The 26,922-nt window shown below is 44.0% G+C and overlaps 1 protein-coding gene across 6 annotated transcripts in view; it reads left to right on the top strand.

Moving 5' to 3' along the window:
• The window catches only part of LOC116501227 (A-kinase anchor protein 2-like), a 158,571-nt gene extending 131,649 nt beyond the window's left edge, over positions 1 to 26,922 (top strand). For 4 of the 6 annotated variants that reach the window (XM_032206767.1, XM_032206764.1, XM_032206768.1 and 1 more), the window contains 4 exons: positions 9,247 to 11,629; positions 19,393 to 19,571; positions 21,512 to 21,550; positions 26,768 to 26,922. In XM_032206767.1, the coding sequence (XP_032062658.1) occupies positions 9,247 to 11,629; positions 19,393 to 19,571; positions 21,512 to 21,550; positions 26,768 to 26,860 (2,694 nt within the window). In that variant the 3' untranslated portion in view covers positions 26,861 to 26,922. Of the gene's footprint in view, positions 1 to 6,144; positions 6,382 to 9,246; positions 11,630 to 19,392; positions 19,572 to 21,511; positions 21,551 to 26,767 lie in introns of those variants that run through there. The other 2 variants (XM_032206766.1, XM_032206765.1) reach the window with 2 other exon arrangements.

The raw sequence follows: 26,922 nt of genomic DNA, 5'->3' as shown, positions 1-26,922 counted from the left end.
TGCCCCTAAAGAAAGAGCCCTATGGATTGCACTCCATTAGAGTGAGAAGGTTTCATCTCCTGAGAAAAATCTCTAGCTAGCAGCCCAAGTGCTGCCGTCATCGTGTAATGTTTCTGGTAAGGGAGAATGGAGTGAAAGGACTGCAGTGTGGTAATTACCTGAAGGACTCTGGAGTATTGTGGTACGTTTGAGAGTGTGTCTGAGGGGAGGTGGCATGCCTGGCTCTTGGTGGAAGTGGCTTCTCTCCCCACTCGTTTGTGCAGCACAGCTATTGGCAGGGACTTCGGTTACATCCTTGGATCGCCATCTTCTTTGTTGCCCCTCCACTTATGTAATTCAAATGTTTTTTGAGCTAGAGCTAGATTAGATTTCCCTCTTCCTTAATATCCTCTTGATTTGCCTTTGGTAATTTGTCAGTGATCTGCTTTTGGCTGAGTCTAGAGGTAACAGCCTAAAGTAAAGTAGATTTTGCATAGAGCTAAATATAAATTTGGATCATTTTAAGCTGCTAAGTGCACTGAGAATTCTTTGTAGAGAGTTTCAGAGGGGAGTAACCCCATTTCCTTCAAAAAAAAAAACATGGAGAAGACAATCTGTGGACCACACAAGCCTGTTGGCTGGTCCAGCTCTGATACCCTAGCCCTCATAAGGCTTGCTGACTGCAGTGAAATAACCTTTGTCCTGCTGTTTGTGCTCCAGGGGGACCAGGCTACCAACGCATGAGAGGTGCTGCACGATGCACTTACTTTGGCACACCTTTGTTTAAGCAGATTTTCCTGTGATGGGTCTTAACCTAATGGAGGAGAGCATCTGTAACAAGTCCTACTGATAGAGCCAAAGCATCAGTAATAATTCTTAACTTTCTGCAGCTCCCAAAGAGAAATAGATGTTTAGCCTTCTTTGCCCACATTTCTGAGCATGATTTGTTCCCTGAGCCCTCTCTACATCCTGACTCCTAACTGTCAGACTCCAGCCAATCTTGAACAGTCCTGCCCTTTACAAGTGCAACAAGAATTAGCTGGGCTTTAGGAAATAGTTAAAGGTATTAGAGTGTCCAGCAGGTAGCATTTATGAAGCAGACAGATGAAAGAAAGTGAAAAAAAAAAAAAAAAGTAACTTAAGCTTTGGTTCCAGTGGTTTGTAGGTACTTGCTTCAATTAAGGCATTCAGGTCCTACTATATTGCCCTTGAAAGTAAACGGTGAAAGCACTCCAGCATAGAGAGATCGTGTATCTTTGTTCAGAAAATGCAGTTTAGGCCATTTATGAAAGGTTTGCAGAACAGCAGCAGCCAGTGAAAGAATCTGTATCATCAGAAGACTTCAATTTAATACTAATACATGTCAGAAAGCCTCCCTGTGAGCATAGAGCAGGTTATCTTTGTTCCTGTATGTGTTAAAATGGTTTTCCCAGCAGCATCAGATCTGCTTGGAGAACTAGTGAACTGTGTGGCCTTTTGTCTCTGTTTGCTGCCTTCCTCCTGTCTCTGCCTAATCCAAATTCCTTCCTGAGGAGCTCTCTTTCTCATGTACCAAACATGATTAATATGTCAGTATTTTTCTCCAGATATTGCACTTATGGGGATGGTTGTGGCTCCATCCTTTAGATGGAACAGGAACCCTCCACCCCCTGATGAAAAGACTAAGGAATTTTGGAAATCCCCTTTTGTCATTGTTTTATGTGCAAGTGACCGTAAAGGTCACCCTTTCCTTATGCTGACATTGTCTGGATAGGCTAGAGAGTATTAAAAGCAAGGCTTAGTTTAGTGTCCTTTCCACTCCCTGCTGGGATTAGGTCATGCTTTACCAGAGCAATTGTTCCATCCCTGATGTGTGTTAGAAAGATTTCAGCTGCAGAATTTCATGAAGCTGTGATTTTTTGTGCATACATTCAGAAGATGTATTCTGTGCAATTCAGTGTCTATGTTGGGCACTCTGTTAAGCAAAATACTTTCCCATCCTTTTTCAATTGTCTTTTTTTTTTTTCCCCTCTTTCCTTTGAAATGAAACCAGAGGCTGGGCATGAAAGAGTACTCCTGACAACAGAGCCATGAGCTCGAAGCTCAGGCCGGTGAGCAGTGAGGGCAGCCTGGCCAAGCACACTCTGGAAGTGTAACAGCTCTTAGTCAAAGACCTCAGCTGTGAAGAAGAAATCCTCCTTTTATTCCTTAGAGACTGTATCATACCTTGTACTCCCTGACATGCAGCAGACAGTTTTCTGATTGTGTAATGCTGTTTGTGTGCTAGTTGCATGCGGCACTCTTCATTTCCTCCACCACAGCGTTGTACTTCCCTAGGCAGCAATGGAGACTCTGCAAATCAAACACCCCAGCTGTTGGAACCTTTCATTCTTGTTTGAACAAAGACAAATTTTACAGAAAGCCAGGGAAAAGTAAGCCTTATGAAAAACATGGAACCAAGTTAGAAAGTAATAGCAATCTACAGCATCGTGGCTGATTGCTATGTTAATATGTAATGACCTAGAGTCTGGCGCTGATGCACATGCTGCTCTAATTCAGGTGTGCTTTTAGGCTGACCTACATTACAAAAAGCCAGAGTGGTGCAAAGAACAAGAGAATGGTCTTCTGAATACAGTTCTTGTACCTGAAACCTAATTATCACCCATCTGTTAGTCTCCTGGGCACTGGGAGCTCCTCATCCTTCCAGTGTGTGAAACTCCAGCTCGTCAGGGCATTCTGTGCTCTGGATTGTGGTAGAAAATGGGGTGATAGAGTGTGGCAGCACCAAACGATGCTGCTAATTCTGATTGAAAGTTTAATCACAGCTTTCTGCAATTTCAGATTTGCGTCTTGGTCACTTTACAACTGAACAGGGCTTTCATAGTGAGGCTAACCAGCCACACACACTGTAGCATCCAAGGCTGCACAGCTTGGGTATTTTACCTAGTGCCAGCTATTTAACCATCATTCTTTAATGACCTCCATGATGTTTATTTTTTACTGGAGATAATATTCCTGTGAATTCAGCAGCTAACAGCCTTTTGTCCCTAAATATTAATTTCCATATAAATCACTTCGTCCTGCAGGTGCTTCATGCAGTTACAATTCTTTGCAGGAATGAAAATGTTTAACAAAATGTAATGGGGTTTTTGATTTCATTTTGATTGCTTGTTTTCCAACAGCTGAACAAGCATTTAATTTCAGAATGGAGAATATCTGTTTTTCTTGACTCAGTAGCAATAATTGAAATCCAGTCAGTAAGACTGCAAATTCTTCACAGAGAGACTGGATCTGTATTTTCAAGAAATAAGAGAAAATAATTGGCTTAAAGGATCGGGTGGCTTCTTACCTGGTGAAAACTGCTTCCAATTTACATATCTTGGAGTTAGAGGGAGGTAATAAGGGTTATTCCAAAGTTGGTTTCTTTTCCTGGCTTGCCCAGGAAAAGCATCAGCAGTTTTTTCATTGAGGGCACAGAAAATATTGGAGCTCTAGAGACATTCATTACTTGTTCATCATTAAAATATCCTACCATGTCTCATATGCTCATCATTAAAGTATTCATATTTCTTTTTTTTTTTTTTTGAGACACTTTTCTCCATCCTTAATTTATTACACCAGCAAAAGAAAATTCGACTTTGATTTAAGAGTCCTATTGTGCATCGCACTGAAGTCTATGGCTCAGCTGGAATGAAGAAGAATATTGCAAAGCTTTTCACGTGCTTTCTTAGCAAATGCAATCACAACTCCTTCTCTAAAACAGAGCAAAAAAAAAATAACATACAGAAAAACACTCAGAAAATTCACACAGCAAGCTCTCTAAGTAGTAACTTGTTTGGGAGCTGTATCTCCACATCCTTTATTGCTCTCTGTATTCCAGAAGAACCCCCCACAGCTTTTTAGAGGAAATTAGTGTGAAGTTGCATTGATTGTAGGCTGTGCTCTGTGGTTTCTGAAGTGCTCAGAAGATGAACCAGCTTTCATAAAGAAAATTTGCCCATTGTACTGCCTGGCTACCTCAGTCAAGTCTCTGAAGAGCATAGCCAGCTGCTCACAAAGCACATCATTTTTGACACTGAACACTAATGAATTTTAGTCATCAGAAATGGTTTGCCTTCCTGTATCGAGGACACCCTGTACCGCTCTATGAGAAGAACAGGCCAGGTTTTGCTTTTGTGCGCAAGTGAAATTATGAATCCAACTATTCAAGGTAGTGCCAGCATGTGTCTGACAAGTTCTGAATTCAACAACATTTGGCAGAAGGATTTGGGGATTTTTTTTCCTGATACTTGAATTTTATCCAATTTCATTTAGTGAAAAAGCATAATTTGCTTGGGATAATGTTTTCCATGGTATTTTCAAAACCTTGAGGAGTAAGTATAAAAATATCATATGGAAAAATGGGATATTTTCACACAAAAACAAGAAGACAACAATTTTTATGTGTTTGTTTGTTTTTCTAATGTAAAGACACAGTTCTTCTAGGCAGTGTGAGTGGCAATCCCCATTCCTCTCCTTGAGTCTGCTATCATCAGCTGCATCCCTTTAAGTGTTGGGCCTGCCTCTTGAGAAGCGCTCTGCTACTTGCAGAGTGATGTCTGCAAGTCCTGCAGTCCTGTCCCTGCAGCAACGAGGGGTGACCATGTTTTAGGTGCTAGAGCAAGTGGCAGCCACCCCCTGAGACGCTGTGGGATGCATGGAGAGGGCACATCAGTCGGCGAGAGGCAGGAGCCATCACAATGCTTTGGGCTGTGATTCCCATCTAGAAAAGGGTGGGATGGGGGCACCTTTCTCAGCACCCATTTGCATGGTAGTGAACAAGCGGTGAAGTACCAGCACCTTGACTCCACCACTACAGTTATATGATGTTGCTTTTGCTTCTCTTCCCCATTAAGAACTGCAAAGCTCTCGTGTCATACCGTTCTTGCACAGATAACAACAAAGTACTTGCTGCTGTCAGGGAGAGTTGGTCAGACCCTGTCTTGGCTGGGAGGTTTCTTGAAGCACAGGGTGACTGGGAGCACTGAGGTGCAGACATCTTCTTCATCTTCTCAGTGCCTGGGACTGGGTCCATCTGCAGTGCAGATGGTGGACAGTTCTTCAAAAGGATGAGCTGAATGGAAACAGACACTCTCTTGAAGTTTTGCCAGAGTCGACCCTCTAGCAAATCCATCATCTGATTCCTTCTCCCTTGCAAAGAGAGATCAGAACAGCAGGCCAAGACAGTAGAAGAGGATTCACATTAGCAGGGAGGTGTGAATTAGCAACTCGACCATATGCAGATGTATTTCTGAGTTATGCTTCCCTACTAAAACTCCTAAAGACACGGTGAGCCCAAGGGTTATCTCCCAGAACTGAATAGAAAGGGCTGAGCAAAGCACCAGTGCAGTGATCAGACAATGGGAGGAGAAGCAGAGGCAGAACAGGACCTCTCCAAAGGAATATGAAACCTGAAGAAATGGGAAGTCCCCAATGCTAAAGCTGCCAGGAGACCAGCAGTATCAAAAGCAGTTGTGAAAACTTGGCTGCAGTGACTGGTAGAAGCCCACAAAGAGGAGTCTGTGTTTTAGATTTTTTAATCTATGAAATGTTTTTAATTTAATCTTTAGTCTTTTCCTTTTTTTTTTTTTTTTTTTTTGCCATGATGTTGCTTGGGAAGAATGTGGACGTGGCTCAGAAGGACTGCCTCCCACTTGGTATCACATGCATTTTCTCTTGGATCAAACAAAGGAAGGCACTGGCAGTACATTTGCTGGGTCTTGCTACTAGTCCACCCACAATTTTTTCCTCCTAAAAGAGCTAAATGCCCAAACACTTACACTTTTGTAGATGAAGAATTCAGCCAAGAAGGAAGTATGCTAATAATTCCCTAAGCTGCTAATAGCTGCAGTTTACTAAAGTGCAGCAGCATTGTACAAATGGCACTAATTACCCTGTTGCATCTTGACTTAAACAGAGGAAAATCAAAGCATATTCAGAGAGGGTGTAAATATAACAGTAACTTCTGAAAAAACAGGGGCTAGATGAGCAGTCTATGGGAATCGCTGCGAAGGCGGTGTTGCTGGCTGCAGCACGGCTGAATGCTGGCCTTTCCCCACTGACAGGCCCTCCATCTGCAATGGTGTGGGCTTCAAGACGCCTCCTCCCCTTGGGCAGTAGATACAAAGGTGGTGGTGTGGGGCAGCAGCAGCCCCCTGTCAGGCTCTCCTCCTTGTGCCAAGCAGCCCCAGGGGGGCTGCAGCCTCCCAGCTTTCTCCCACCACCATTCTCTCACCCCAATATGCGCCACTTTCCCGTTGGCTCTCCTGACCAGGCTCAGTCTGGAAAATTGCATTTTGTCATCTGCGTCCATCCTTATGATCTTCCCAGCTGCTGCTGCTTCTTCATCTTCTTTGACGGTGGATTGACTTCTGCTTCTCACAGGTGTGTCTGGAGCATCCCCTCCTTGTCGTGACCTCCTGAAAGTGCCCCCAGATTTTGCAAGAAAGTGTGGAGGGAAAATTGGGGCCTTTTTTTAATTATACTTTTTTCCTTCCTCCACTATTCTTCCCTGGTTTGCTCCCCTGCTGAGAGCCCTTCCCTGCTCACAGTTATTAATCCCTGTCAAAGAAAGTCTCCTTCCCATGAGTAGCAATGCTTCCTCATATGTTTTACTGCATAATTGTCTGGCTTACTGGATAATTACATGTGCCACGCTAATTGCACAGACACATGCACTTTCAGAATGACATACTGTCATAATTGCATGCCCTGATTAGACAGTTGCGTCTATATGCCTTAATTGTGAGCTATGGATTGCAGTTATGATGAGAGGACGAGCTCTTACTCATTATGAAAGCAGCTGATAAAATACTCTGCCTTTGGTTCGGTTCCCTAAAGGTAGCGTGAATACCCACAAATGATGAGACCTGAAAGGGTTCGTACATCAGTCAGTGAGTAGGCATGCATTAGTGCCTGGGGTCTCCGGGGCATCTCCAGGAGTTTGCCTAGCTCCACAGTGAGCAGGTACCAGAAGCAGAGTATCCAGCTCTGCCTGGGCTCTGCAGGAGCTGTGTTTCATTGCAGAGCGTCTCTATCTCATTTCCTGCCTGCACTGAAGATGTGCAATTGTGGCCACAGAGGGCATGCAGTTGCCAGCGTCACAAGTGGCTTTGATCCATCTGATTAGAAGCAAACGTTAGCAGGAGCCACGATGGTATACTTATTGCTGGTGTGAAGGGGGACAGCCAGCAGCCCTGCACCGAAGCTTACATCCCTTGGTGCATGCCACTCCTGGTGGCATATCCTCTGTTTGGCACCAGAGTCAGACAGGGGAGACTTAAACCCCAAAATCAGAAAGGAATTGCAGTCTTAGTCCTGTCACTTAGGCGCCTGTTGTGTCATGACATTTTGTGCCAGGAGCTCCACAAGCAAATCAAGAGCAATTCTTGTGTTTTCAGGTTAAAAGAAAGTTTATTCTTTCATTCCTGCTGGTTGTTCTGTATCTGCTTGCAGAAAATCTGATTACTTGAATGTATCCTTATTAGGACTGAATAAAAAACTGACCCTGGTTAGATATATAAATGGTAAAAAATGCAGTAAGTTTGAAGAAGGGCACTGGTAGAAACTTTAGCTGGAGAATCTGTAGGTTCAACAGAAAGTGCAATGAAAGTAGAAGCAGTTATGTATGCCACGTAAAATGTGTAGACAAAAGCAAGTTGTTTGTTTGTTTGTTTGTTTGTTTTCCCAATGTGTAAGCACAATTAAGAAGAAGATGTCTAATGGTTGAAGCCAGCATTATCTTCAACTGTGTACAATTGCATAATTAGACAGAAAATTCTTTCAAAGTGCTTTTGGAAGGAGAGCTCTTCTTTCTGCCTGGCTGAAATTCCTCAAGGTGTGCCAAGTGTGTTTTACTGCCCATAAAAACCCAGAGGGAATGTGATTGTTCAGGTGGCTGGTAAGAGCCATTGTGCTCCTGATTGTTTTCTGCTTCAGTGTGTACTAATAGCAAGGGCAGGGGTGACCAGCAGACAAGAGTGCCCTTGTTGGGGAGCTGCTGTGTTCAGGGGGCTTGATCGGTGCTGTTTGCTTCCCAAACCCATGCCTCGGCAGTGCTACTACATAAACACACATGTGAAAAAGGAGCCAGAGACCTCAGATACCAAGCTTCTGTTTTAAAGCTTTGGACGAAGTTAATAATGTGCCGTGTTCGGTTGTTTTCAGATCATGCAGCGTTCTGACACAAAGTTACTAACTTCTCCCAGAAGAACAATGTTGGAAATGACCTTTTATTTTCTTTTGGCATTTTCTTTGTCTGCTTTTCAGCAGTAAAGAATTATTGAGTAATTCATTGACGTGTTAACACATCAGAATTAATCATAATAAAGCAGAATTCTTTCAGTCTTTGTTCACTGGAAGCTTAGTGGGCTGCTTGATGGGTAAAATCTACCCATACCAGAACAGAAGTCGTGTTTCTTAAAACACCCTCCTTGAGAGCAGAGGCAAGACATCTTGGGGAAATGCGAGTCCAGTGTATCTATATTGCAGATCAAAGCCGTGGGAGGGAGCAGACCATGACTCTGGTCCCTGTTGTGCGTGCTACGGTGGTCTCCATGCCGTGGGAGTTGAGAACTCTTCCTGTCTCCCAGGTCCAGTTGCATGAGTGTTTCTGTGTGGGCTGGAGAAAGACCCCATTTTTTCCAGCACCATATAATTTTGCCCAGTGTTTGATGACCAGGATCAATCCACTGAGAAATGAACATCCCCTGGTGTTGTCCCGTCCTTTTTAGTGTGGGATGAGTGGCCCACTCTTTGTGCATGCTAGCATCTGTTTCTGAAAAACGGGGGCAGTGATACTTTTCATCTGTGGAAGCATTCTGAGATTTTCTTTAGGTGTGGAATGCATTTTTAAAATACCAGGGATGATGGGAGCTGTGTGCTGCCTGTGTAAACTTTTGAAGAATCTAAACCGTCAAGTCATTAGTAAATTCTAGATGCAAAGCTCATTTTTAGTGTCAGACCTGAACACAGACATGAAATGATGACCAAGTGAAGATGATAACCATGTGGGAGATACTTAAATGATAGATTGTTGTTGTTTTGGTCTTTTGTGCAGTTTATGGTAAGGTAACTTTGAGGTTTTTGTAAGTATTAATGATTTGCTTTGCCTTCTATTTCTCAGAAGGGCTGCCTTAATCTCAAGTTTAAAAAGCACTAGGATTTTCTTTCCAGATGGTGTTTACTCTGTGTAAAATAAAATGCTTCTTTTTTTGGACTTCATCATAGTTTTGTTCTCTTTTATTTTAGAAATCTTCCCGAAACCCGGAGGATGACATCAGGTTAAAAAAAAACAGAGACCAAAACTGTGCCAATTTCTTGGAGCCAGCTACTGTGCTTGCTGCAAAGGAAGAAAAAATGGAAATTGAAGTTCCAGTTTCTGAACATAAAAGCATCACCACAGTGGCTTCACCAAATCCTGTAGACAATCCAACCCACTTTTTTTCTCCTGCTGCCAGCCACAATGGACTTAAGGACAGGCATGAATCTCTGGACAGTGAAGTTGCTAAAGAGATCAGATATCTAGATGAGGTGCTGGAGGCAAACTGCTGTGATTCTGCCACAGATAATACCTTTAATGGGACATCCTCCCCTGAACCAAGTGCTGTGACCATTATGGATGGCTCAGGAGCATCTGTTAATGTCCCAAATGACTCAGTACCCAATGAAGGGGAAGGAAATGTAGCTGACAAGCAGGCACCCTTGGTAGTTGAACCACATGAAGCTAGCGTAACAGATGAGAACCTGAACTCTAATGGACATTCGCTGAAGGAAGACATTAGGGAGAGCCTGAAGATGCCAGGAAGTCCCACATCTTCAAACAGTTCTAGAAGATCTTCTAAGGACGGAGAAGCAACTTTTACAACCCTTAAGAAAGAGGCTAAGTTTGAACTACGAGCTTTCCACGAAGACAAAAAACCCTCTAAGCTCTTTGAAGAGGAGGATGAGAAGGAAAAGTACAAGGTCCGCAAAGTGAGACCATCAGAAGAGATGATGGAACTTGAAAAGGAAAGAAGGGAACTCATTAAAAGCCAGGCTGTCAAGAAAAACCCCAACATTGCCGCCAAATGGTGGAATCCTCCCCAGGAGAAGACCCTGGAGGAGCAACTGGATGAAGAGCACCTGGAGTCCCACAAGAAGTACAAAGAGCGCAAGGAGAGACAACAGCAGCAAGGTGCAACACCACCATCCCCCAAACAGGTCAGCTGCTCCTTTGTGCCACCAGAGCCAGTGAATATCAAGAAAGAGGATATTGTCACAGAGCAAATTGATTTCTCAGCTGCCAGAAAGCAGTTCCAGCTGATGGAGCATTCAGGTCCTTCTCAGGGTCAGGTCCCACCAAGGCGGTCAGGAACACCCAAGATGTTCTCCATCAAACCCTTCTACAAAAGCCTCAATCCTTCACCTGTAGACAGGCCACTGTCCACTGTGACAAGACCCGTTTCTATGTACGGGCAAACAGGACAACTTGAGGGTAGTGATGTCACTGTTGTCAAAGCACAGAAGGTCTCCTGTGCTTCAGAGGATGACACAAATACTCAGAGTAACACTGCTGACCCCATGAGAGAGTCACCATGTAGTGATAGCACCAGAGCTGGACAGGCCTCAAAACTGTGGGCAGAGGATGGAGAGTTCATGAGTGCAAGAGCAGTCTTCACAGTGGTGAAGGATGACGGGCAGGGCGTGCTAGACCAGCTCCCAAAGTCAGCCAGCGCCTCTTCACCTCCAGAGGAGCTCGACTCTGGTTTGGATGACCTGTCTGTAAGGTCTCAGGATACCACCGTTTTGGAGACCCTTTCCAATGACTTCAGCATGGACAACATCAGTGACAGTGGTGCCTCCAACGAGACCATGAGCGCCCTGCAGGAAAGCTCTCTGGCTGATTTCTCCCTGCCACAGACCCCACAGGCCGACACTCCGGCAGAGTGCAGGGACGAAGGCATCTCCAAATCTTTCAGTGACCCGGGATGCGACTCGCTGTCCTCCACTTTGGCAGACTCCATGGTGATTGATGACCAGCTGGAGTACCACGCTGGCCTGCTTGTTCAAAATGCCATCCAACAAGCCATAGCTGAGCAAGCAGATAAGGCAAACTGTAAGGAAGAAAAGATCCCAGCAGAGCAGGAGATCTCTGTCAAAGAGCAGGCAGCTGCCACCAGGCTAGCTCCAGCCCCCAGGGAGCAGCAGAACCTGATGTTTGAGCCACCCCAGGTATCTTCACCTGTTCAAGAAAAAAGGGACACCATACCAAAGACCTCAAAAGAGGAAGACTCAGGACTCAGGGAAGGGAAGAGTTTGCAGCAGTCACCTGCGTACTCTGCCACCCAGCCATTCCTTGTGGAGGAAAACAGGCACGAAGTCAGCTACTTCAGCAAGTATTCAGAGGCAGCTGAGCTGAGGAGCACTGCCTCCATCCTTGCCACACAAGAGCCTGAAGTGACCGTGGGCCCTTTCAAGTTACGGTCGAGGAAGCAGCGGACTTTGTCAATGATAGAAGAAGAGATCAGAGCTGCCCAGCAGCGAGAAGAGGAGCTGAAGAGGCAGCGGCAAGGTCTGCAGGTGGCACCAAGCCCTGTTATGAAGAGTGCACCAGCCCTGCCCACCAGAACAGTGTCTTACAAAACTGCACCAGGTAAGCACCGAAAGCATCTGAGGGAAAACAAAACATGACAGTAAGTCAGTTCAGATTTGGTTTTAAGCCACTTTTGTTTGAATACAACATTTGCTTTGCAGGGGGTGGGAGGGTTGTCATGATTTCATCTGCCTGGAAACTGTGGTATTCAAGCCAGGAGGAGGACTTGTGACAACTCAGCTTTTTGTCTGTCTGTGAGGACTCCTAGTGCAGAAGTAACTTATGTACCTTACTGATCATTATTAGAAAATGATGCACAGTGTTCATCCCCTGCCATGTTGTAGCATGGCAAGTTTATTGCTGTGCTGCTCAAACCACCCAGAATGAAACGGGATCCTCATCAGGAAGGATTGCAGCATTTACTGCACCTATGTGGCTATTTGAAAGATGAGCATACAAGGCCTGTTTGAACAGACTTTCGGTTTTCTTGCAAGTCACTAAGAAAGTGCTAAGATTGTTGAGATTACAGATTTTGCATTGGGTTTCTTTTTGTGTGTTTTGCTGTCTATTGTCAGGTATTCCTTGGCTTTCGTAGAGAACGTTATATGGTTAAAAGATCTCCAGAGCTTTGCAGTGCCATACATTTCATTTGATGTCATTCATCACTGGATTAAACAGGTGTCACAAACAAAGTGTTTAATAAATTCAGTAGAAGTCCTCTTCTGCCTCATCAGCTTCTGGTTCCTTATGGTGGCTTGCATTCACAGCAGTTACAGTGTAAATCTCTCTCCCTTCACCCTTTCAAAAATAAAAATTAAACACTCATGACTTCTTAATATATCATAAAAACTGAAAAAAAAAAAAAAAGAAAAAAAGAAAAAAAAAAAACAGAAACACATGCCAAGCTCATTTCTGTGTAGTGATTTTTATGAGTATAGATTTACATATGCTTTGCAAGCACTTAGAAGTTTTTATTAACCACGGTCATTGTGAAGAAGCATTAATTTTACCCAGAGTGCTTAAATTTCGTCCTTATTTCCATTAATCATTGACTGCCTCAGTAATGCTTCCAAAACTTGGGCAGGATGATTCTTTTCTTTTGAAAGCCACTGAAGACTTCAAAAAGGTCTGGATTGAGTCCATTACCCAATTTGAGTTTGAATTTTGTGAGTGTTACGCAGCATATAAATAGCTAATACTTGTTTTTGTTTTTTCTGTGAAGATGATTTTAACCCGTTTCTTGCCAAAAAAAAAAAAAAAACAAACGTAGCAGATGTTGATAAATTCTTTGGAGTGATAAATTCTTTGGATTATTACTCCTGTAGAACAAATTTTTTTGATAAGGAGTCTCCAAAAATTGTGTGTTTTGAGCAATATCTGACAAGGTGTAAGAGACATGGCACCATGGTCCTCAGCTAGTAGAAGTCCTCGTTCTGTAAAGGTGTGCTCGTGACCACTTTGAAAAACAGCAGTTGTTCTGTAGCTCAAGTGCTTGAAATGAGGCCGATAATGGTTGGTTGCGTTTTCTTCACAAGTGATTTTGGAAGGGCTGCTGACACTAATGCTTGTTTTAACAGAGCATCTGGGAAAACAGTAGACTTCTGGTAGTTCTTATTTCTCTACACAACAAGGCATTTACTTTTTCTCTGATGTTAAAATGCTCTTTGTAAATTACATTTTAATGAGAATATAAACTTATATTTGTAATGAATCATTCCAGACAGTTTTCTTTAAATGTCCAACTGCCGTATGTTCAGGAAAGAAAATTGGGATGTATTTGCCAATGACTCAAATTACTGCAGTTTGCAGCTGGTGACAAGGCAAAGAAATAATTTCTAGGAAAAAGATAAATGTGTGCAATGATGTCATGGATCAAAAGAACAAAAAAGAGCGTTGTCTAAGACTTTCTTAAATCTTCAACTTCCACTGCTTTTTAAACAGTGGATGTGCCTCAGAAGAGCTCTCAGCTGCTGTAAACTAGCTCAACATCCTTGGCAATGCAGGGTGAGTACCTTCAGCTCACCTTGTCCTTGCTGTCCTGTTAGCCGGCTGTGTTGCAAGTAAAGCTTGCAGGTATCCTCGAAAATAATTAGAAGGAATACCACGGAAACCCATGGAAGATTGCAGCAACTTCTGTTTTAATATTTTACAGCACCTTTTCAGTATTTACAATAATAGCAGCAAAAGGAGATTCAGTAGAGGCAACAAAATCTGTCTGTAATACTTCACTCCTGACAGTTACAGAGGTGATTTACAGAACTGAAAAGTATGGTATAGATGGGTATAATGAGGAATATGCTCTATAGAATGTATGATGCTGTAATCTGAACGTCTAGTTTGTTGTGGAAAAAAAAATAATAATTGAAGGAACGGAGGCACTTCTGTCTTCAAATTGCCTTTGCCAGAGAATTAGCATCTTCAGGGTGCCTTGGCAGAGAGAAACTAGGGAGTCAAGTCTAAACTTGTCAAATCTGTTATTAACCCTTGAGTGAGGAGGCGTAAACTCACCAGAAATCTTTTGAGGAGGTTTTCTAATCAACTAAGTTGATTAGAAATGACCTATCCCCCAGGTTGCTGTTTGGTGGGGCGTGGGTAGAGCAGCTTTGCTAGGACTTGTGGTGCTCCCTGGTTACTTACTGCTCCTTCCACTCTTCCCTGCCTGGAACTGCCACTGTGCAGCAAGAGAAACACAACCCAGCAAAAATTGACTGCAGTGAACTGAACTGCTATTTTGACTGAGTGTGGAAGATTAACACGATTCACGTGGGTGTTTGTGTGAAATAACTGCTAATTACTTTAGGTAGCAAACAGGCTGTTTTGCCACCCTGACATACAACTTCAGGGAAATGAGGGTGAGACCACACTTGGCATCTGACAGCCACTCAGCACAAGCCCACAGGGACCCCAGCAATAAACCTTTGTACTGGTAACAAGTATCCTTTAAGGCTGTTTCAAAGCTGCCTTTTAACTCATCTCAGAGCACTGGAGCAAGACACAGAGCCGTTTAGCAGAATGATGTCTATGTGTAATGCGTACACAGGACAAGATCTTCTGCAGAGTCATGTCAGAGTGGTGAAGGGAAGAACCTATGTGAACTCCTTTCCCCAGAAGTTACATCTGCACAATGAAACCCGGGACTTGCCAAAAAAAATAACAATAAAAAAAATGCCTGGCTAAAAGTAGAGACACTGTGGATCCCAAAATATTTGTGAAACTGTATTTCAATTTGAAGAGTTCCTGCGTTGTTTTGCTTTAAGGTGGAACATGGAAAGGGTGAGCAGCTGCATAGCACTCCAGTGGTTTTCTTCTACCTAATGCAGGTGGTTCATCGTCCCTCCCGGGCAATCAGCTGGGCTGTTTGATAGCTCGTTAGAACAGGGTGATGAGTGTGCAACACGAGGGGTTCCAGTCTGCATATGATGATGTAATGACCACATCCTTTTTATTAGAATTACTTGGACTATGAAAAATTTGCATTTTAGCGTGTACGTGTCATAATCCTGTTCAGCAAAGGAAGTTTATCTTTGAGTTGTAAAAATCATTATGTGAGGGGGCTGGGCTCAGTGGAGGCTTTTTAGTCGGAGAGAATGTTTGCTGTCTCATGACAAGGGAGGGGGAAATCCCTAGCATGAGAAGCCATGCCTGGAGGAAGCTGTCATGAAGCTGCCACGTTTCCCTCTTTGATGTTTATGACCAAAGCATTGCTGCATGAGGCACAAGGCAGCGCTGCACTCCTTGGTCTCCTGTGTAGGAGCTCGGCTCCATCTGCACATCAACCTGGGAGAGCTCCCCACTAATTAGCCATCTTCTGTCATTCCCAGTTTATGAGCTGAATGGAAGGCTTTCAGGAAGGCAAAAGCCCAGAGGGAAACTGCAGTTTATGAATGTGAGTGATCATGGATCTTTTAATGTCAGGGTAACTCTTCCCTCCACATGGTGAGGAATGCTGGGCATGCTGTCTGTCTGGCTTTCTTCTCCTGAGTAACAGCTGTGGAGTGTAAGCCTCTGTCAGAGGAGTCATTTCAGCCTGAAGACAATTTTCCACTCTCTTTTTTCACCAATAAATACCTACACTAAAGGAAATTTCTCAGGTTCAACCTCAGCCTGGAGAGACTTTTTGTAGAGTGGGAGGAGAAGCAAAAACTCTGGAGCAAGATATTTTTTATATTTGTGGCCATAGCAAAGTTAATAATGCCAATTATAGGTGCAAAGAGTAGGAATAGGAGTCATACATGTGCATGATCCCCTTTTTAAAAGGAGAATTTTGAGAAATGCCTGAGCAGAAGTGCAGCCTGTAAGATCATGGAAGATGCTGATTCCTTGCTGTTTCATGAACACCAGTACGGAGAAGGAAAAGTTCAGCATTCCCTTCTGCAAGGATTCTCTGGCGTGCTCATCCTCTGGACAGGACATCTCCAGGAGTGCCTTAGCAGCCTACTAGCCCAGCTCATTTGTCATTTGCTTTCTTATGTCTTCCCTAGTGGAGATTGTACATGAAGTGAAAGGATCTTAAAGCAGTGTGCATTTTTTTTTTCTGTTTGCTTGTTTGTGTTTGCATATTCATGTTGCTCGGTTGGTGTTCAAGGTCAAAGACCACCTTTCACCTGAAGTGGTAATGAGGCTCCACATTACAGGGGTAGTATTTTTGTAGATATTTGAGCTATCCCCTGACATCAGCACAGACTCGTTTTCTAAAATGAGCAATCTTGCTGAAGTACTTTCTGTCGAAAAGTTTTCTGTGCTGTGTAGATATCTTAAGAATGCCAACAGCCTCTGTAAAACAGTCATTTTTATCTGGACAAAGTCTGGTTCTTCTCATCTCCTTTGTACCCTAGTTAACATGTATGCTGGTCCTTGGTACCAGTCGGTTACTTACTGGTGGCTCAGGCCCTTGTTCCCACTACTATCCTGTCACAACTTCCTACTTTTGCAGCAGACCAGCAGAGCATGCACAGCCCATCCTTCCTCAGGTTGCAGAAAATGCTTGGACACTCATCATCTCTGAGGGGTGGTTAAGTCATCTTCTTCAAAACCCCTCTTGCTCCTTGGGAGTCTGCAGGCTAGGATGGAGCTGACCCATCCCCAGCTCTTCCAGGTCTTTTATTTTGCACAGAGGTGCTAGGAGATGTCTTTCAGACACTCAACTGGGGTATAGCAGCAGCTCAGAGGTGAAAATAGGGGAAGAAATAAAGATAAATAAAAATTCCTAATAGATCCCTGAAGTCATACACTGGGGGCAGCTGCCACCAGGACTGAGGTCATGGAATATTTTTCACAGAACATAAAGAATTTCTTTAACAGAGGGGAAAAAACACAACTTTACAGGTGAGTGCCTTCCCCTGGAGGAGGAGGAGGATGATACCCTCTGTTACCACATATAAGTGTGACTTGGGGGCTGCAGTTTTTGCTGGTATCCCACAAATGTGACCCTGTTGCCTTCAACTGAGAGCACAGGTCCATTATTGCTCAGCGTGGATTTGGGCAAGGACCACCAGCAGTGTCTGAGAGGATCAGACAGTAGGCAAAAGTAGAAAAAAAGTCAAAAGCGCCTGTGATCATGGTGTGTTATGATGCTTTTACGCTGAACATACCTACTGCCTGAGAACGGCACTTATCTGGATGGAAATCTGCCAGAAGAAAATGAACCCAGCAACATGTCTACCACAGCCTGAGCTGGCAGAGGAGGTCTGCGCTGGAGCCCAGCTCTGCTCAGGCGCGTGGGGATGTCTGTGGTGGATCTCAGAGCCCTCAGGCCTCACAAGGCCCTGTCTCCCAACCACAGCCTTCCCCTGGCTGTGCCATTTGCCAGCCTTTCTGACACTGTTGGCACAGGTAGGATTTCTCTCTGCCACCCTCTTACTCACTTTCACCACATTTTTAGGTGAAACTTACGGGAGAAACTTGCTCTTCTGTGAAAAGCAGTCGAAATGAGGCTCTGAATCCCAGTTTTTAGTGTAATTCATACACATACACAGAGAAAATGGTTGCGTAAGGGTAATTTCTTGTGGATGCAAACCAACAAACCCGTGTTTTCCTATGGGCAAGGCATGTTTCTACCTTGGCTTCCCTATTTGTGAAAAAGGAACCATGGCACTGCTGATGCAGACAGCAGCACACTGCTGCAGGGTTGCTGTCACAGCGTGGAAATGGATGGGCCCTCTACTCAGGTAGGATGGGTCTGATTGAAGATAACAGCTCTCATCTAAAATGTGGATCCCCAAAACCCATTCTTAACATCATTCTTCAGGGGCATGGAGTGGAAAGGGCTGTTTGCTTCAACAAAGCTTGTCTGTCAGACTGAGCAGCCTGTGATGGGTCTGTATCCCTGGGGATGGGTGGACAACCAAGAAGTTACTTACTATTTCAAGAATGAAATAATAAAACGGGATATCTGACCCTTAACCAAGCCTTTCATTTCCAGCAGTCTTTTTTTACCCACTGGACATAACGAGCAGGGTGATGGTTGCTCATGGAAATACCCCCTCTGCTTGGGGGGTGCTCAAATTCCCAGCCTCATCCCTGCACCAGACAGCTTAAAGTAAGCCTGTAATAAGAAACTAGTGATGCTGGGGTTTTCCACGCTGGTCAGAAATGAAACAAGACAGACAAGGGGATTTCTTGTAATACTGACTCAGGTTTCACTTCTTCCATTAAGTACTGCTGACTCTTAGAGGAGATTTCAAGGCTGCTCCCTAGCGGTTACTACTGTTAACAACGGATTTTGAAGGAGAAGCTTGGTTTTTCGTTTGTCTATCCACAGGAAATTTCGTGAAAATCTGCATGATCTTTCTGGCTACTTCACTTATTTGTACGGTTTGGGGTTCAGTAGTGGTTTTGTTTTATTTTTTATTCCCCGTCCATTGAACAGTCTTATTTCAAAGATCTGTCATGATATGGAAAAGGGAACCCAGTTTTGCTTCAGCAATTGTTTTTTTTTTTTTTTTTTTCGCATTGTAGCCAAGCATATTTCTGGCGTGAACAGATAGGACCCTTTCACCCCTTCATTTATTTTTGCTGTCAGCCAGGACAGGACCTGCACACCGTATTCCCACATTCCCACATCCACAGCCTGCCCCTGTTGTCTTCGTTCTTCCCCGCAGGGCTCTCCTCCCTGGAGCCACCGACGCATAGTCTTCTGCCAGCTGGATCCTTGCGTGGTGATGAGAAGCACAGGCTGTCCTCCCCAGAGGATGCTGTCCCGCCAGCATCCACCCCCAGGACAACCCTCAGCTCTCCTGCAGCTCCTTGAAGTGGCCTCCTTGCTGTGGCCATCTGTAACTTGTGGGATATATCCTAGGGGAGAGTAACATCAGGGAGCTTTGAGCTCTTACAAGGCAGGTAAAGAGCACTGGAAGAAGAAAAATAGCCAGCACTCTTTAGCCAGCCTGCCTTCTCTGGACATTTATTGCACAGTGGTATCCAGTGCATGGTATTGTCTGAGGAAGAAAATAAATAATCTTGCGTTTTTCCAGTATCTTATGTACATTTCCAGATCACTGAAGTGAGTCATGTAGGAGATAGGCCAGCCAGATCCTCCTGCAAATAGTGGTTGTGTGTTAAGTCTGCCTTTTGTCATGTGGTAATTTTTGCTGGGTTTTGTAGAAAGGTTTTGCAATGTTTTGATGTAGTGGATTTCAGGAAGAGGGGGAGTGTTTTAAAACCCTTTGACCATTCTGGTTTATCAGGTTGTTTCCTAAGCTTCATTCCAAACTGCTTCTTCACTCAAACCCTGCTAAAAATGCTTCTCCAGCTATCTTCTTTTGGGAACAACTTGGTGAGTCTTTGACCTTAGAGGAGATTGTTCCTTTTCCATGTCATTTCAGGAAAGATCGAGAAAATCAAGCCTCCTCCATCCCCCACTGCAGAGGGCCCCATATCACACACTGACCTGCCGTCTGAGGAGCCTGCAGGAGCCCAGCGGCCCAAGAACTTGATGGAGACCCTTTTGGAGGATTATGAAACACACAAAACCAAGAGACGAGAGAGGATGGATGACAGCAGTGTAAGTGCACTTGCCTTTTCACTGTCTGCTGTGTGACGGAGACCACGATTCATGAGATCCAAGATTTGGAGAACAAAAATGTGTGTTTCCCTAGAATCTGGTCAGATCACCTTGCAGATGTTTAAGGGTTTTAACACATTGTAAGGGTCAGCATGATGGAAATGGAAGGATGAGTGCTACTGGGGTGTAAGAGAGAGTCTCAGTGCAAATATCAAAGGCAGCTAAAAAAAAAAATAATCATTTTAATTCATTAAGTTAATTAAATTAATAGTAAGAGCAGTAGGCAGCTGCCAGGCTATTTTAACTTGCATACCATCAAGACCTTCCACTGGGTTATTGTAGCAGCTCTTTGAACTTAATGGGTCAGATCTGTATCGATGCCTTTGTTCATAGACTCCCAAAGTCCAGTCCCAGCGTGCTTGGGATTCAGTGTAAGTGGGTAAATTCCCTACAAGCAGTCGCTTGGAGAACCAGACTCAGAACATCTCAAAAATTAACTTGGATCCTTGAGTGTGCAGCATGCTGTTTCCCGCTGGAGTTGTTGTCTTTCTCCCACACAAATAGAAAACGAAAATTGGCCAGAATTTCAGTCTGGGAAATGGGCGCCTGCATTTCACTTATTGCTACAGTAGAGTTCAACCCAATTAACATGTTCTTTACTGGAGGCAATAGTAAGAGGAGCTATGAATTTCATAGCTGGAAGTCCCAAAATTCAGGTGCATACATTGCACAGCCTGTTTCCCAACAATGCACAAGATGTTTCTCCTTCATACTCGTTATTGCTGTGAGTAGTCAGTGCAGAATATAGTGAGACATAGCATGAGATATAAAACTGCTTAAATGGATGCGGTTCTTGTTTTGTGTTTGCTGAAGCAGCCAGAGTCCTCCAGGCACTTCCCAGAGACGTCAGAAGGATGATCCCAGCTGCAAGGAGCTCATGCTCCAAGCAAAGTGCTTTCTAGTAACTCTTAGAGGCAGAGTCTCATTAGGTGTATGGAAGTAAGTGGAGGTTTGTAATGTGAATACCAGACCACACTGGTCTGGCAACTCCTAACCTGTACTGGTGAATATTATGAAGTAGCACAAGAGAACCAGAAGGAGTGAAATGTGCAGGGATCTTGTTGCATTTCTGCTAAAACATAGTAGGAGGGCTGACTTGAAGCACAAGCAGATGAATTCCCAGTGCACACCAGAAGCTTTCTGGTCCCTTCTCCTGCTGAAGCTATTGAAAAACCTTCTTCAGCTTCACTGGAGCAAGACATGGTTGTCTGCTGGACTCCTGTTGTGGCATGGAATGTGAACTGGCACATGGTGATGAGCCTTGCTTCCCCTAGCCAGTCCCCTGGATGGGGTCTTTGAGAGGTTTAATGTCTGTGGAAGTTCTCCATCATGTTCTGAGCATACCAACAGGAGCAGTCTGTAGGGTTTCATTTCTCCCTGCATACAGTGTACCAAAAGGCTAGAGTGGTTTCAACAGAACATCTACTCTGCCTCTCCCATAGACACCACCACCTTCAGTTTCATGGCTAGCTTGAGTGGTTACAACAGGGCAGCTCCTGCTGGGGCTTGCAAGAGTTGGCTTTCAGAAACAGCGGGCAAATAAGGAGCATCTGCTCTTGGAAGAACCTCACTGCTCCAGCAAGTGGGCAGTTTCTTCCCAAGAGGATGTGTAGGCTTCAGCAGGTGAGAAAAAGAGAAAAAGCAGCAGCAAAACAATGAGTCAAGCACTGACAGTAAACAAGACTGAGACTGGCCAAGCAACATCATTTTTTAAAAAAAAAGGACTAATATTTTAATTTTTTTTTTCCATGACACCAAGTTGCTTGAAATCCTATACTCTGGGATGAGCCAGTTCTTGCAATTTATTTATATTGTTCTTGTTTCCTAGTTGTAACATGCTTGTTCAATGTACTAATGCTGGTCTTTTCCCTTTCTGCCAGTACACCTGTAAATTACTGTCTAGCAAGGTTACTTCCGAGGTACTTTTCAACTGCTTATTTACTTTTGCTTCTTCTTGCATGGTGGTTCCAAGTGCATGTTGCTGCAGTTTGCATTTTCATGCTGTGTGCCAGTGCTGTTTCATATCAAAACTGGGATGCAAATATGTGTGGGGGTCTTATCTCTCATCAACAAATGTTTGTGTGGCTGGTTTTCTTACCCCCGGATTCTAATTACAACTTCTGGCATGGGAGAGGTTGCAATTAAAGGGATGGGAGCTGTTGCCCAGGACTGGAGCATTCCTGAGGCATGAAGCAAGAACTTTTTGCCATGATCCCTGTTACCATTCGGCTGATGAAGCTGAACCTGGGGTCCAGGGAAGCTCAGACACCGCGTGAAACTGCTGTGGTTTTCCTCCATCCCTGATTACAGGGTATGTAGCAGTAGCAAAATCTTAAGCATTTTGTAAGGAACCCGCACACCAACCTTTCATCAGTGGAAGAAGAGAGACAGATCTGAGTGCACGGTCTCAGCTTTGTCTATTTTGTGAGCCTGTTCTCGTCCATGTGCCTTGTGATGTGACAACACAGCTTAGCATCTGTGTTGGTCTCAACTTAGAAGAAACACAGACCTGCTTAAAAAAAGTGGTTTTTCAGTGACATTTGACATGTTAGCAGGTTGTGTGCACAGCTATTGTCCCTGCAAAGCTGGGCTCTTCCAAATGCAACAATTTTAGGAGGAGGAAGTTGATAAAAGATATAGTTTTGCAGTGTTTTTTAGGAACAATGTGCTCAATAACGTGGAGATTTCAACTACCTATGATTTTCTATGCAGGTGTATGTGTAAATCTGGACTTCTCTAAGGGTCTTATCTAAACAGATCCTGGTAATGACTGACACTTGTTTGGCCAGCATCAGCATTGCATTACACACATAAACTTTTCACTACTTCTTGTGTTTCATAGCACATCTTTACCACATCAGCTGCCTTGAGACAAGTATATGATCATCATCTGTCCTGGGATGTAAAGACAAGTAAAATCTATGTCCTTCCCAATTCGTTAAATAGCTTGCTCTGGGTTTTATCTCACTGATACCAGCCAGTGATTGATCTTTGTGTGGAGTATTTATAGGGAATTAATCAGTATAGGAGCAGTGTACTTCCAGAGACCTGATTTCACACTGAGGCCAGGCCTCTTCTCCCCCACAGTACCTGCACAACAATTGGGTTATGGCCCACGAGTGCTCAGTAATGGTCAGAGGATCTGATGCTGTGTGGGAGGCAGGAGTTAAGGTGTAGATTCAACATGCCCCAGGTTGCACGTCCACCTTGTAAAAGGAGGTTAATACAAGGTGAAGGCTGGAAATCAATGCATGTGAATGGGGACTGGAGAGAAGATGTGACTTCTCAGCATGGCAGCAGCCCTGCAAAGATGTTGCAGAAGCGGCGAAGCCTGTGTTTAAAGCAAGCACTTTTGAAGGTTTAAAGGCACCACTGATAACTGTGTGCCTGCTCATATGCAGATTGTATTTATCCTTAAAACCATCTGCTTTTGTCCTTAGAACTGAAAGTATTTTCAGATTTACTGGGCATTACTCTGAGTTTGCTTGGTACTAATCATGCTCTAGGTCATAACTGCACTAAGGTAATACTTAGTTTTTTAAGTGACTAATGAAATTTTTTTGCTTACAAAATAGAAAACCAGCATACTAGCTTTTATGGCAGAGGACACACAGTTTATGTTACAACACAGAGCAGCAGCAGTAGTACAGTTACTGTCTTGTTTCAGATAAACACGTTTTGGTTCAGCTGCTCAGCTGCTCACTGTGCTCACTAGAGGTCTGGTATATTCGGGCATTAGCACTAAGTAGGGACAGTATAACAAATATCTTTGTACTGAAGAACCAGGTGTGTTTTGTCCCTCAGTAGCTGTAGTTTCATGTTAAAGCATTTGGTCTTCTGCTCCTGAGCAGGCACAGTCACATCTGCAGCAGCAACCAGTCTGTTTTGTGCCTTCGTTCTTCTGTTTGTGCACGGGGCACTTCCCTGGAGGTATCTTTCTGCATGAAACTGTCAGAATTTAGTCACTCAGACCTTCGCATTTTCTTTCGTTTGCAGCTTTTGGTTCCTCCAAGTCCAGATGGGAAGAATCAATAAAATATGAAGTTCTAGAAATTCTTTTTTACCTCCACATCAGACTTGCTGCCACTGCACAATAAAAATTAGCCTGTATTGTACAGTAGTGTGTTTCACTCAGCACCAGCTGGTGCTGTGGACTAAAGCATAGCTTTATCTTGCTTTCTATTCTCATTACGAGTAAGAGAGCAGTTATTATGTGTGTTGGAGGGAGATTCATGACAGATTGGTCTCCATCTCTAGGGTGGATAGATAAATTAATCTTGCATCTGACAGTGGTAGCCATTTCAGTCTTTTCTTCAAATCCTCAAATTATCTTATATCAAATCTGCCAATAAAGAGCCCTCTGGGGTTCTTAGCATGACTCCAGAGCTGTAACCACAAGATCCATGCAGCAGTTTTTTACCAAGAGGTTTCTACAACCTTATGTATATGTATCTTGGTATGTGTCCTTCCTTTGCGGCAATTTCTGTGCTCCAAATTCTTCCTCTGTTAATGCAGCTCATAGGCAAGTTGCCTTTCCCAAATAGGAGATATCTTATGTCACATTACTTGTTTGACTGCCAAGGCCTAACTACTAGGGCACGGCCAGCTCAGGTCAACAGCCCAAGGACAAGCAGACTGCTTGCTTTGTGGCCTTCCTTGAGCTCAGCCACCAATTTCAGACAACTCCAGTTGTGTACTTGTTTTCTCAAGCAAGTGTAAAACTGACACAGCAGGTCAAACACTCCTTTCAGTAAGTTAAAAAGATCCTTCTGGGGTAGCTGCTCTAAAGGATCCTTAGCTGTTAACTACCCATTTAGGCACACCACTAGTATTTAATAATACACCAGATATCAGTACATTTTTTCCTGCAAAGGCTAAGCCTGTGTTCATTGCCTTCCGTGTCTCTGACATAATTCTTCTAACAGTTCTGGTGATGTTTGCAGAAGAAGACAGGCTTCTGGGCACATTTGCAGACAGGTGGTAAAAGGAAGAAACCCTAACTTGCCTCTTAAGACAACGACGAGCTGACTGATCCAAAATCTTCAGGGTCCTGACTGTTACAAGCACCATCAAAGACCATTGCAGCTGGATGATTTCCAGCAAGGAAGACACTGACCAGAAACTGTTATCAATTAGATAAAATCCATGTTATTTTCAGCTAGCATAAACCTACAGGCCAAATTCATAAGACCTCACTTAAATATACCACAACTTTGTGACAGTGGAAGTTTTGATTTGAAATTTGTGCTGGATTGGCTACTTTTTCATGTTTATTCCATTATGCAGGGGGGAAAACAACAATTTTCTGTGTTTTCTTTACTCATTATCCTGTCCTGGCTTCAATAGTCTCTTGTCTCACAGTATTTTCCTGTTGCTACCTGAAAAAATAACATTGTTTATTTTTACCTTTCATTGCGAAACCTCGAGCAGCCTCTGTATTTTCCTATTCTGAGAAGATGAGAAGATGATGCCCTAATAGCACATCCCAGTTTTATTTTCTGTGTTGTTCAGAAACTCAGCTTGGGTTGTCTTTCCTTGGTTCGGGCATTCAATATCCCAGGCACACAGGTGAAACCTCCAGTCCTCAGCCTTGCAGCTGGAGTAGTTTCAGCACAGTACTTGCAGGCTGATGTCTCAGAATGATTTTTTCACTGATTTTTGGATGAATCGTTAGGTTTGTGGGCACAGTTGCCCTCTAGTGGGTGAAACAAAAACTGCTCAACCCTGTTTTCCACTTCTGATGATGGTTCTGCAAAGAGGAGACCTGAGTTTGAGCAAAATCTCAGCAATAAATCCCTCCAGTGGACGTGGACCAGATTTGTAGCCCTGGTCAGTGCTAAGAAGCAGATGGAGATTTGGCTCATACTTGTCTCTGGTGGATGGATTTTGCTTTTAGCTCTTTGGCTTGTTCATAGTCATACTCTAAACAATCAAGGAAAAAATGCACTAATAAAGGCAAGAAAATAATAAAGGAAATCAGAAAGTGGACACAATCGACCTCACCTTCAGGACCCAAATGGAGGTTTGGGCTTTAGCGTAAATGAAGAAGTGTTCTTGTTCCTGTAAGCAGAGCCCCTAGCACATGTGTACTGGTCCAGCCACAGCTTATCACAAGCTGAAAGAACAGTTTATTTAGTCTTTAGTTGATTATTTTTATTCCTGACAAGGCCTGAGACTTCACCACATCTGGCTTTCTACACAATGGAGTAAAATGGCATCTCCCTTCCTCAAAAGGCCAGTTACTCCCCTGCAGTCATAGAGTGCTGAGTAACTTCCAGGAAGCGATGAGGACCTGGGGTGGCAAACATTAGTTCAGTGAACATGTTTTTGCTGTTCTTGTTGTTCTGTTTGTTTGTTTAAACAAACTACTTTAAATATTTCAAAATGTCTTCTCTGGGAGGGCCGATTTAAAACCCACTGAGTGCAGTGGACACTGACAGCTCTGTAGTTTGATCATGGGGCTGTTACTCAGTGTTGGTCAGGAAATAACATTGCTGTGTGCTTCTGCAGGAAGGCCCCAAATCTCCTTTTGTCATACTCCTCTGTTGTCCATTATTTTCAGAGCAGCGCATCACGTACGTGCTGACACCATTTGATCTGGTCTGAATTATTCCTTTCACCTTGTTGGAACACATATTAAAACCTTCCTACCTAAAATAATTGCTTCTGTACATGCATGTGTGTGCACATATATATGTAATACACAGACTGTAAGTATTTTTTATACGCGTGTGTGTGTATATGTGCGTGTGCTTGTGTATGAAGAACATGCAGCTGTGCCAGGGCCCATCTCGTAGCAGACCACGCAGGTCCTCCTCGTGTCGGGCCCCTTCCCCATGTTCACGGAGTGTTTTTTTCACTCCAGCAGTGCTTCAGCCACAGTGTCTGGGCTGCTGCAAAGACAAAGACCATGAGAAGAAGATGCAAGGGTTTGGGGGGGGCTGCCTAATTTCACCTACAGGGGTGATGCGCCATGGTGAGCATCTCACAGGCTCCAGCGGGTGCACCCCCACCTCCGTCACATCAGCAAGCGCTTCATCGCATGCGGCGCCCCGGTTTGCAGAGGAGGGGCACCCCAACACGGGGACAAGGCAGCTGAGTGACAGGTGTCTTCTCCCTTTCTCTCCCCAAACCAGGTCCTGGAGGCCACCAGAGTGAATCGCAGGAAGAGTGCCCTGGCGCTGCGCTGGGAAGCCGGCATCTACGCCAACCGGGAGGAGGACGAGTAACCACGCGGCAGCACCACGAGGGCAGCTGCGAAACCAAAAACAAAGCGAAAACAACAACAACA

Source organism: Aythya fuligula, chromosome Z, assembly GCF_009819795.1.
Source record: "Aythya fuligula isolate bAytFul2 chromosome Z, bAytFul2.pri, whole genome shotgun sequence".
Classification (NCBI taxonomy): Eukaryota; Metazoa; Chordata; class Aves; order Anseriformes; family Anatidae; genus Aythya; species Aythya fuligula.
This window is presented reverse-complemented; position numbering and strand designations above follow the sequence as displayed.